General features: G+C 43.5%; 1 protein-coding gene across 1 annotated transcript in view; it reads right to left on the bottom strand.

Annotated features, from left to right (window-relative positions):
- Positions 1-906: 906 nt before the first annotated feature.
- The window catches only part of WLS (Wnt ligand secretion mediator), a 40597-nt gene continuing 28960 nt past the window's right edge, over positions 907-12543 (bottom strand). Inside the window, exons 10-12 of the mRNA XM_056532765.1 lie at positions 9549-9632; positions 7913-8066; positions 907-1464 (exon numbers count right to left, since the gene is read on the bottom strand). Of these exons, the coding sequence (XP_056388740.1) occupies positions 1355-1464; positions 7913-8066; positions 9549-9632 (348 nt within the window). The 3' untranslated portion in view covers positions 907-1354. The remainder of the gene's footprint in view (positions 1465-7912; positions 8067-9548; positions 9633-12543) is intronic.

The following is a 12543-nucleotide window of genomic DNA, read 5'->3' as shown; positions in this document are numbered from 1 at the left end:
GGTATAATACAGGATATAACTCAGGATCAGTACAGGATAAGTAATGTATATACACAGTGACCTCACCAGCAGAATAGTGAGTACAGCTCTGGAGTATAATACAGGATATAACTCAGGATCAGTACAGGATAAGTAATGTGATGTATGTACACAGTGACCTCACCAGCAGAATAGTGAGTACAGCTCTGGAGTATAATACAGGATGTATTCTAATAGACTTCCAAACAACCTTCATAACAGTCTGATGTATGCCATAATGACATTCGTCTGATACGATGGGTGAATTATACTTTATAGTACATGCTGGGAGTTTTCCAGGTGCACATTTCTAGCACTGTTCATAAATGTGATACAAACAGAACCTAAAAAAAAAAAGTTATCGGTTACAAAAGGGTCCTGTAATAACTTTATATCACCACTAGATGGCAGCAACACAACGAATTGCAAAATAAGTAGAAATAATTGGCTAACATACTGTATCAATGGTCCACAGCTGTTGCAAAAAACTACAACTCCCAGCATGCCCTGATTTACATATCATCAGTGCTGGAAGATATTTTTCACAATAGCTGGAAGGTTTTGGTAGATTTTGCTAGGATATGTGCAAAGTCGCAGCCTACAGCGTGCGCCACATTTATAAGGCAGATTTCACCGATGCATAGGTCTTCCAGCGCAGGCGAATGCAGTAGGCACTTACTGGGTCTAGGGGCAGAGTACCCCTTTAAGGGACTATCAGGTGTTTAGACTTTGTTCCAAAGCCACTCTTGCCCATAGGTTGTGTCTGGTATTGCGATATTCACTTACATTGGCGGAACTGTGATAGCAAATATAAAAAATAAAATAGGCTCTGTTTCTGCAACAAACTCCTAGTGGCTCAAGGAGGTAACAATAGAAACAAAAACACCATAAAAATACAAAAAGAATGTTTTATTGCTTATCAGATATTGCTTAAGAACACGAGGCAGTATACGCTTGTAAAATCGTGAGTATTGTTCCCAGTGAATTGCTCCTTCACTATATAAAAAAATAAAAATAATCATAATAGTAATAATGAAACCCAGAGCAAATGCAATACCGGGGTCTGATGGACAAATTCAGCAGCAACAAAAAATAAAAATAGTAGTAAATCCACCAGTGTAAGTGAGCACTCCGCACCAACATAATATATATATATTTATAAAAAAAAGGCTACATTACAATAAATGTTCTGCCACTCCTCTAAGCGAGAAATCCAGCTATAAATAGGAGAAATGTAAGGAAGGCTATCGGATGCAACATTTTAATAGTGGGATATTAAAACTAGAAAATGTCTACATGGAGCCTGCCCTATCAACGCATGTGGGGGGGGGTTGGGTTATTCCTGGGCCTCTTTGCCCGCCAGCCGGTAGAGTTCTGTGGGTCCATCCGCATGGGTGATTGTCGTCGTCAGCTGAAGCTCCTCAGCGCTACTCACGGCAGCTCCACCTGCGGGAAAAGAGCAACGGAACATAGTAATGATGGGAAAATTTGTCCTTTTCTTTGTCTCTTTGATTTAGCCCAGCGTTTTCCAATCAAGGGGCCTCCAGCTGTTGCAAAACTAAAACTCCCAGCATGCCCAGACACCCTTTGGCTAAAGGCATCAAAACTATGAATTAACACATGTGGAATTTTAGACATAACAAAAGTGTGAAAAAACTGAAAATCTGTCATATTCTAGGTTCTTCTAAGTAGCCACCTTTTGCTTTGATTACTGCTTTGCACACTTGTCATTCTCTTGTTGAGATTCAAGAGGTAGTCACCTGAAATGGTTTTCACTTCACAGGTGTGCTGGTGTGGAGGAGGAGGTGTGCTGGTGTGGAGGAGGAGGTGTGCTGGTGTGGAGGAGGAGGTGTGCTGGTGTGGAGGAGGAGGTGTGCTGGTGTGGAGGAGGAGGTGTGCTGGTGTGGAGGAGGAGGTGTGCTGGTGTGGAGGAGGAGGTGTGCTGGTGTGGAGGAGGAGGTGTGCTGGTGTGGAGGAGGTGGTGTGATGGTTGGGGGGGGGGGGGGGCTTTGCTGGTGACACTGTTGGGGATTTATTCAAAATTGAAGGCATACTGAACCAGCATGGCTACCACAGCATCTTGCAGCGGCATGCTATTCCATCCGGTTTGCGTTTAGTTGGACCATCATTTATTTTTCAACAGGACAATGACCCCAAACACCTCCAGGCTGTGTAAGGGCTATTTGACCAAGAAGGAGAGTGATGGGTGCTGCGCCAGATGACCTGGCCTCCACAGTCACCGGACCTGAACCCAATCCAGATGGTTTGGGGTGAGCTGGACCGCAGAGTGAATGCAAAAAGGGCCAACAAGTGCTAAGCATTTCTGGGAACTCCTTCAAGACTGTTGGAAGACCATTTCAGGTGACTACCTCTTGAAGCTCATCAAGAGAATCCAAGAGTGTGCAAAGCAGTAATCAAAGCAAAAGGTGGCCACTTTGAAGACCCTAGAATATGACACATTTTCAGTTGTTTCACACATTTTTGTTATGTCTATAATTCCACATGTGTTGATTCACATTGAAAGCATCAAAACTGAATTAACAATATTCATAGTCATCAAAATAAAGAAAACTCTGAAGGAGATGTCCAAACCTTTGGTCTGTAATGTAATAATATATATATTGTCCCAGTACATGACATCTATATATACATAGTATATATATATTGTCCCAGTACATGACATGGTCCTGCACTACACTTAGGCCCTCTCAGGTTGAGTCCCCCAGCGACCTGGGGGGCTCTCCTGCAGTGTCTCCCCTGCTGTTATTTTAATGTTACTTATTGTACTATATGTATAGTCAGTATAAAAGACCTTTGGAGGACTAATGCAATTGTCTAAAGGACCTGTGAGATGTTACATTATCACGCTACCCAGAGAGCACCAGTAAAGCACATGACCTGCAGCTTGACCTATGGGCTTTTAGCTCAGCCCCCCCCCCCCCCCCCCCCTTTATAAGAGGGGCGGCCCTTTACAATCTCTCTCTCTCTTTCTGCTGAGGAAGAGCAAAGCACAGATCCTGTGTCCCGTACCCCTGGAGGCCACAAAGCCTGCACACCAGCCACATTGTCAGTAAGTCATCTCATCTATGTCTGCTGTCTCTACCAAAAAGTCAAGTCAATTGTGATGTCCCAGTACAGGACATGGTCCTGTACTATCTTTAGGCCCTGTCAGGTTGAGTCCCTCAGTGACCTGGGGGCTACCCTGCAGGGTCTCCCCATTGTTCCAGAATGTTGTGTATTAGCACAGTCCAAGAGTATATCCAGCTCACCCCTAGTGAAATGTTGTGTAGATCACTTTAATGCCTAGACAGTCTCATGTATAGACAGAGCAGAGGACCTGTGGGAGGTCTCAAGGAACTGTGTAAGTCTGTCACGTTATGTTATGTTATGCAGTCACATGATTTGTTGTCACATGTTCTCCCAGAGAGCACCAGCTTAACCTAAGACCCGCAGCTTGACCAATGGGCTTTAGTCCAGTCCCCCTCACTATATAACAGGGCGGCCATTACTATTCACTCTTATGATCTTTGCTGAGGAACAGTTAACACCAGAGATCACAGGGCAAGTGATCAGCATCTGGAAGATCCCAAAAGCTACAGTCATTCCAGTAAGTCTCAAGTCTATGTCTGCTGTCACTGAAAACTAGTGAAGTCCTGTCTCAAGTCAAGTTAATTACAAGTATATTGGTCCAGCAAGCTGCGAGGTCCTTCGGGGTCCTGGCCACCTCTCTGGGAAATCTGGCCTAAGGCTGGGTTCACATCATGTTTTTTTCAACTACGGTTCCCGCTTACGTTTGCATTAGTGAAAATGTATGGAACGGTATTGAAAACGGTATGCATAAGCAAAGAATTGCAAACAGTATGCACCCTGATGCGTACGGTTTGCTTGCAATATACAGTTTTCAACAGTACTCCAACCCGTGTTTGTTCAACCACAGTTTTGATTCTGGTTTAAAAACTGTTTTTTTTTTTTTTTTAATTTATTTAATTTATTTTTAACATGGACGTCAATGGGAAACGCACATGTATACGGTTCCATACGGCGAAACCGTATGCGTTTCTTTGCACATGCGCATTTGCAATCTAAAGTCCCCATCCAAGACCCCCTCAGATTAAAAATGGACAGAATTTTCAAAAACTTTTTTTTTTTTTTTTTTTTTTTAATAAAAACGGACGGAACTGTATGCATTTTTAAAAACCGTATACTGTTTAACGCATACGGGTTTACTTTTTCCCCCATACTGTTCCATCCGTTTTTTTTTTCCCCATACGGTTTTTGATAGAAAACGTATGCGGGAACCGTAGTTTAAAAACGTGATGTGAACACAGCCTGCTGTGAAGAGAATTCCATCTATCTTATACTCAGTAAAGCCTCCGTTTGACCATAACTGGTTGTGGACTCATTTCACTATTGGCAACTGGAATAGCCGAGAAGCCGGGCGTGTGGTGTTCCGGAACCCTAAAACCACACTGGCGTCAAGAACACTAGGGGTTAATACCATCTTGCCCCCAGGGTTAATACCATCTGATCCCACCACTCACACCGCTACACCTGTGGACCAGCCTTACACCCGTGGGTCACCACACAATTCTAGTAAGTTAGAGTGGCTGTATTGAAGTCTGACCCAAAAGTACTGCAAGTCCCAGCAAGCTGCAGGGCCCTTTCCTTGTTACTGGTAGACTCTCTACAGCTCTGTCAGAATCCCAAAGTCTTTAACAACCTCAGTAAAGCCTCTGTTAAACTACAACCTAGTCGTGGACTCATTTCACTGCCTAGCCATTGGGATAGCGGAGATATCCCACTCTGGCGTCACGAACAGTAGAGGTTAATAACACCTTGCCCCTGGGGTTAATACCATCCTGCCCCTCCACCTACACCCCGCGGTCCCACCATTTACCGTAATACAAATGATATGTGTGCTAAGCCCCAATTGACTTCAATTAAGTATAATTACCATGTTGTCTTTATGCGAGGCGTCATTACAATTGGAGCAATGCCATGCATGTATTTTTGTAGCAGCGCACTATTCATTCTAAACTTATTTTTGATGCAAAAAGACTATGGGGGGGGGGGGGGGGGGGGGAGGGGGGAATTCTCAAAACCTGTCCAGAGGAAAAGTTGCCCAGTTGCCCATAGCAACCAATCAGATCGCTGCTTTCATTTCTAACAAGGCCTCTGCAAAATGAAAGAAGCGATCTGATTGGTTGCTAGGGGCAACTCAGAAACTTTTCCTCTGGACAGGTTTTGAGAAATCTCCCCCTATAGGGGGAATTTATCATTAGATTTGGTCTTCATTTTGGTGTATATTTTTTAAACAAAACAAAAAAAGTTGCAAATTTTTAACATTCGTGTATCTCCAGTGATTTTTTGCAAACCTGACTCTAGATCAGTGGTCTTCAAACTGTGGCCCTCCAGATGTTTCAAAACTACAATTCCCAGCATGCCGGACAGCCGTTGGCTGTCCGGGCATGCTGGGAGTTGTAGTTTTACAACATCTGGAGGGCCACAGTTTGCTCTAGACCACTCTACATCAGTGGTCTTCAAAGTGCCGATATATTCACGAGTCTACTCCACTCAAAGTTTATTTAATAATATATAATTTTTTTTATTATAATATATATATATATATATATATATATATATATATATATATATATATATATATATATATATATATATATACACACATATACATACACACACACATATACATCATATATTATAATATATATACACACACATATATACATACACACTTTTTTTTTTTTTTTTTTTTTTTTTTTTTTTTTAACCCCACAGCCTTCTTTAGTGGGCAAACTTACAAATTCTCCCCCCATGTTGCAAAATTGTGAAAAATAAATTAATTAATTGCTCAAGTTTTTCCAGTTCTATTTCACTATAAAAAGTTGTGCTCACACTGCCCCTTTTGTTCATGTAACTCAGTGTTTTCCAACTAGTGTGCCTCCAGCTGTTGGAAAACTACAACTTCCAGCATGCTCGGACAGCCATTTGCCAGTAATTCATATGGGAGTTTCCTTACTTTTAAAGGGGTACTCCGCCCCTAGACATCTTATCCCCTATCCAAAGGATAGGGGATAAGATATCAGCTCGCCGTGGTCCCGCTGCTGGGGAGCCCTGGGATCCCCGCTGCGGCACCCCCACTCTCATTACAGCACAGAGAGAGTTCGCTCTGTGCGTAATGACGGGCGATACGGGGGACGGAGCAGCACGATGTCATGGCTCCGCCCCTCGTGACATCACGGCCCATCCCGTTAATGAAAGTCTATGGGAGGGGGGCGTGATGACCGCCACACCCCCTCCCATAGACTTGTATTGAAAGGGGCGGGCCGTGATGTCACGAGGGGCGGAGTCGTGACGTAACGATGCTCCGGCCCCTGTCATTACGTGCAGAGCGAACTCGCTCTGTGCTGTAATGAGTGTGGTGCCGCGGCGGGGATCCGGGGCTCCCCAGCAGCGGGACCGCGGCGATCTGACATCTTATCCCCTATCCTTTGGATAGGAGATAAGATGTCTAGGGGCGGAGTACCCCTTTAAGACGCTCTTTGCTTTTCAGCGTTTAAAAAAAATAAATAAATTTTTATTTAAAAAAAATATATATTTTTTTTTTAAGCTGAATGAGGCCCGAACAGTGATTGCTGTTACTACAGCTGTAGTCGTCCTTTGGTCATCCAGCTGTTCATTAACAGAATGACTACATTCATTGTATAGGGATTTCTGTACTTCTGAGTCTTCCTGTATACAGTATGTCAATGTAACAATGCATTCGCTGTATACCTTACATTGCATGCATAAATTAAAATGCATGTTATATATGGTTAGGACATTAAAATGTAGAATTTCACAACTATTTCCCCCCCTGGGGACCCCTGCAATCTCCCTGCTGCACCAGGCGTTCACTTAGAGCGGAGGAAGCTTGTGAGCTTATGGCCACGCCCCGCTAGTGATGTCACGCCCACGCCCCCTCAATGCAAGTCTATGGGAGGGGGCGAGTCTGCTGTCAAGTCCCTCCCATAGACTTGCATTGAGGGGGCGCAACCGTGACGTCACAAGCCTCCACCTCGCATCGCCAGTCATCCGGCACGCAGTGAAGTTCGCTCAGTGTCTGGGGTGCTGCATCAGAGATTGTGGGGGTCCCCCCTCTATCTTTTGGACAGAGTACCCCTTTAAGTGCCAATTCTTCTGCCTGCAGTGGTATCACATCTTTCTGCCTTCACAGTTTATAGGCAGAATGCTATCCCTTAGTGGCAGGTAGAGGGCAGCAGAGATGCGCTTGCTCTGCAGAAGATAAAATCTGCTCTACCGCATGACAAATTAAAAAATGATAAATTAGTTATCATGGGTAGAGATAATAAATGCAACAAGAAAGTCCTATTCAAGATGCCAGTTACAGCCCAACATGCTGCCACAAGCCACCAGCTCAGACAGGGAGGATTTGTCTGATACCACGGGACATCTGTATAGACGTCATCTATAGAGATGAGCGAACTTACAGTAAATTCGATTCGTCACGAACTTCTCGGCTCGGCAGTTGATGACTTTTCCTGCATAAATTAGTTCAGCTTTCAGGTGCTCCGGTGGGCTGGAAAAGGTGGATACAGTCCTAGGAGACTTTTTCCTAGGAATTTATCCACCTTTTCCAGCCCACCGGAGCCCCTTGAAGGCTGAACTAGTTTTACGCAGGATAAGTCATCAACTGCTGAGCCGAGAAGTTCGTGACGAATCGAATTTACTGTAAGTTCACTCATCTCTAGTCATCTACTCAGGTTTTTATTTATATAATATATTTTTATATTATATAATATATACATAAAAACTGGTTGGAAATTGTCCATATCCTTCAACCCTCCTGTTATGACGCATTTCACCCCCTTACCACTTGTTTGATCATCTCCGTAGTTCTTGTGGGACGGCGCGTACAGGAACATGAGAGCGAAGACGTAGAGGTTCCACATGCCATAGATGCCGGTGAAGAAAGCGCTGTTCAGTTCTATATTGTAGTCGCCCCATTTCCAGTTCCCTTCAGATACCTGGGAATAAAACAACATTACTTGAGTGCAATAGAAAAACCTCACAGCACGGAGCTATGGCCACATACACCCACCAATCCTGTGCGGCAGCTGAACACTTCAGGCTGGATTTGTGGAGACCCTAACGCTAGAGCTACACCCTTGTGGCCACCGCTAACTGAGATCCATGGGTGTCGTTTAGTCTAAGTTCACAGTGTGTTTTCATTTAAAGGGGTACTCCGGTGGAAACTTTTTTTTTTGTATTATCATCATCAACTGATGCCAGAAAGTTCTCCTGGAGGGCTTCCCCCTTGGTCACCTCAATTGTATTTACATGTCTTATTTAATGTATAGGTATAATAAATGTATATGACCTTCCCAGGTCATGTGATCTACAATTGAGAATGTACATATGTTTAAGGACCTTCCTGGGTCATGTGATGTACCCAGAGTTCACTGGGTTCAGGACTTACAGGTTTGCTGGCCAATGAGCTTAGTCCAGCCCCCTATTATATAAAAGGGCTGTAATCACTAAATTCACTCTTTTTTCTGCACTCTTGAGACCTGGACATTAAAGAAGCACAATCAGCATGTCTTCAATCTCATCACAACTAGGCCAAAGCCTAAAGAACCAGCAGCCACTAAAACCGTGAGTTATAAAGCTCAAACCTACAAATCCTGTGTGACTACTATTCTACTCAAATCTTATAATTAGCAGCACGGTGGCCTATATAAAGCTCATTACTACAAGTCCCAGCAAAGCCTGTGAGGAACCTGCATCCCAGTTACCTCAAGAGAAACGGTTTCATTGTAAAGACTGTTGCATAAAAGTTCAAGTAAAAGTTTCCAGTTATCTCAAATTCTGCTGTGGACATTCCGTTTATTATCCCTGCCATTTGTGGGCTGGTTGGCGGCAGGACCTCTCATACTAAGCAAACCACACCCTGGCATCACGACAATTAAGGGTTAATATTACCAGACCCTTCATTCACCACATAGCTTACAAATCTGTTCAACTGGTGCCTCAAAGTTAATTTAAAAAGAAATAAAAATTCCACCGGGAGTACCCCTTTAACATTAAATTCCGCAAGTACCCCTTTAAATTCCGCAAGCGAAAATTCCACCGTGTGAATAGACCCCAAGGCCCCATGCGCACTATGGAACTTCCACCCAGAGGAATTCCAGGTGAATATTCCGATACAGCAGCCTTCTATTGTCTTCACTGGGATACTGTTACATTGTGCACACTGCCGAATTTCAAATTCCACCCAAAAAATAAGTCTGCTCATTCTTTCAGCTGAATACCACGAGGAACTGCTTGTCAGTGGGGATGGCGCATGTCTGCATGGTCACAGCCCCGCTTCATTACAGTGGTGCCTGCTGTACAAGGAATCTTCACCCAGAATTTCTCCCGGCAGATGGTCCGCAGTGTACATGGGCCCTTATAGCCACGTTTCTAAAAAGGTCCACAACATGGTACAAGGTGATCAATAAGCCGCTCACCTGGGTAGTGATGAAGAACACAGTTGTCAGCGCGGCGCAGGCCAGGGTGATGATCATCAGGAACTTGAACCTAAATATCAGCCCCTACAAAATATACAGAAAGTGTTAATGGACAAGAACCGTCAAGACATCAGATGGCCATTGTGTAGGCAGGGTGTACAACGAGGGCGATTTATCAAACATTGGTTGCTATGGGCAACTGCACATATGAATTTTTATTTTATTTTTATTTTTTATTTTTTTTTAACCTCAATGGCCATTTTACCTCCAAATAATAAAAAGTTTCTACCATAGAGTTCTTTTGATCTCCGGGATAAAACGGCTGTATGAGTGCACAAAACTTTACGTCTGGATGTGATGGGCCATTGAAGGCATTCTGTCAGCAGAACAGCCCATACTAACCCACTGAAATTGGTTATTCGCGCCTTTAAAGGGGTAGGCCAGTGCTGAAAAACGTATCCCCTATCCTAAGGACAGGGGATAAGTTTCAGATTGCGGTGGTCAGACCGCTGGGGCCCCCACACGATTTCCTGTACGGGGCTCCGGCTCGCTGGCCAGATAGCAGGTGTCAACCACTACACGAAGCGGCAGCCAACATGGCCCCTCAATACAGCGCTATGGCAGAGCCGGAGATTGCCGAAGGCAGCATAGAGTTGTATTGGGCAACTGCACCGCTTCATGCGGTGGTCGACACCCGCTATCTGCGGTGGTCAACACCCCCCCCCCCCTTCCCGCGGGATGCCGGGGCCACGTACAGGATATCATGGTGGATTGGGCGCAGCGGTCGAACCCCTGCGATCTGAAACTTATCCCCTATCCTTAGGATAGGGGGATACTTTTTCCAGCACTGGATATCTCCTTTAAGCTGCATATTCCTTTTTAATGAAGGAACGTTAGAGTCTTTGGTGCACAGGGATGTTACCCAACCCCAAATGCATTGCTACACCCGCCCACCCCTGTAAGAAGGCCGGCTTATAAATATTTATAGGTCTCCCATGCAGTAACAAAGCTCAAAATCAATCAATCAGCCCAGAAATGTTGTGCAGTAACATCTCCAGCACTGCGGCCCGGGATTGTCTCACGAGAATATTCCAAGCGGATTTAAGGGAGACCTATGAATATCTAGAAACAGGCCTAGTTACTGGCTGGTTTAGTGGTGCACTTGGGGGCTCCAAAAGACCCTACTTTTTATATTCCTAGCAAAGATTTTCCATGAACAGTGAAACATAGAAGGTTTTAAATAAACTTATGGACACCAATGGCCAACTGCAAATGAAAGTGACCCTTAATGTGCTGGGCAGCTCATTGGGTCCTGTTGGTGGCCATGACCTCAGAAACTGGAGAAAATACACCACAGACCATTGAAGTCAATAGGATCTGCAGCGGCGGATTTTAAGAAGCAGGAAACACTGAGTTTGGAAGGAAATAGGCTAGTGTGAACGAGCCCTTAAACTATTCATGAAGAGACGCACTTCTGGGACCACCCTGATGACTGTATAAAAAGGAATGACAAGTTCACAAACCCTATGGGTAAGTTCACACAGTAGAATGTCTGCCTGGAAAACTCCGGGGTGGACATTCCGCAGGTATTGGCAGAACATTCCAGCGTTAGGACCGCTCAGAAACGTGCAGTCTCCTCAGAAGGCAAAGTATTTCCAAGAGGATTCCGCAGAACGAATCGACCGGTCAATTCTTTCTGCAGAGGCTGGAATCAAAAATAAGTATCTTTGAGCAGGGTGCAGCAGACTACCATTGAAAATAATGGAACTCTGCTGCAACCGAATTCATGGGCGGAATTTTTGCCACGGATTCTGCCATGTGAATGAGGCCCATTTGGGAATTCTGAGTGGTGAGGCGTCTCCTGTTCAGGATCCTCCTCCCTTAGAATGGGGACCTCAACCAATAGCGCACGTCGTCTGGATGCCCTGTATTACACATTGGGGAAGATTCATCAAAACCTGTGTACATTACACTGTGCCCAGACACATCAATGAATTATGGGGGAGATTTATAAACACCCATGTAGAGGGAGAGTGGTGCAGTTGCCCATAGCAACCAATCAGATCCATTCTTATATTTTTAATGAGGCCTGTCAAAAATGAAAGAAGCGATCTGATCACTCTTCCTCTACATGGGTGTTTATAAATCTCCCCCATAATTCATTGATGTGTATGGGCACGGTGTAATGCCTTGTTTCACCTGAGGTGGGGGCTGCAGGAAAATTAAGCACTGACTGTTCCGTTTCTCCTCCAGGGGGGTCCCAGCATGGACAATCCCTGTTAGGCCTCGTTTACACTGCTGTTGGGCTCCATCAAGTTTAGCAGAAGGAAGACAAAAAATAAAAAAGGGCCAAGCACAAATTTTTTTTCTCTGCTAAATTCTTGTAAAACTACCGGCTCACTGACTGGCCCCAGGCAAGTGAATTATGGCCATTGGGACCCAACAGTAACCATTTGCAACAGACCCAACCCAATCGGACCCTTAGACCCTCTTTAAGAAGCAGGCCAAGGAGACAATTATTTTTATTTAATTTATATTATATTATTATTTTTTTTTATTTTTTTTAATTGTTTATTTATTGTTTTATCAATAAAAAAAAATTTTTTAATACAGCAAAAAAGAAAGAAAAGGAGAAAAACCCAATAGAAACAAGGGTAAAAAAAATAAATAAATAAATAAATAAAATACAATTCCAGTAAAGACATGTTATAGGATACCAAGAATCTTATATCATTAAAGCTGCAAACTATGTCTAGGTCTCAATAGGTTTTTGCGTCGTTGTTATGAAGACTATCATTAATTATTTTTATATTATTATTATTAATTATTTTTATATTATTATTTTTATTTTATTTTTTTATATTTTTATTTTTATATTATATTATTATTATTATATTTGTATTATTTTTATATTTTTATTATTATTATTTTTATTATTATCCACCATAGGGTTTGGTGTGTTTTTTTGTGTGAGGGTTTGACCTAAAAGACGAAG

Source organism: Hyla sarda, chromosome 7 (genome assembly GCF_029499605.1).
Source record: "Hyla sarda isolate aHylSar1 chromosome 7, aHylSar1.hap1, whole genome shotgun sequence".
In the NCBI taxonomy this organism is placed as follows: Eukaryota; Metazoa; Chordata; class Amphibia; order Anura; family Hylidae; genus Hyla; species Hyla sarda.
This window is presented reverse-complemented; position numbering and strand designations above follow the sequence as displayed.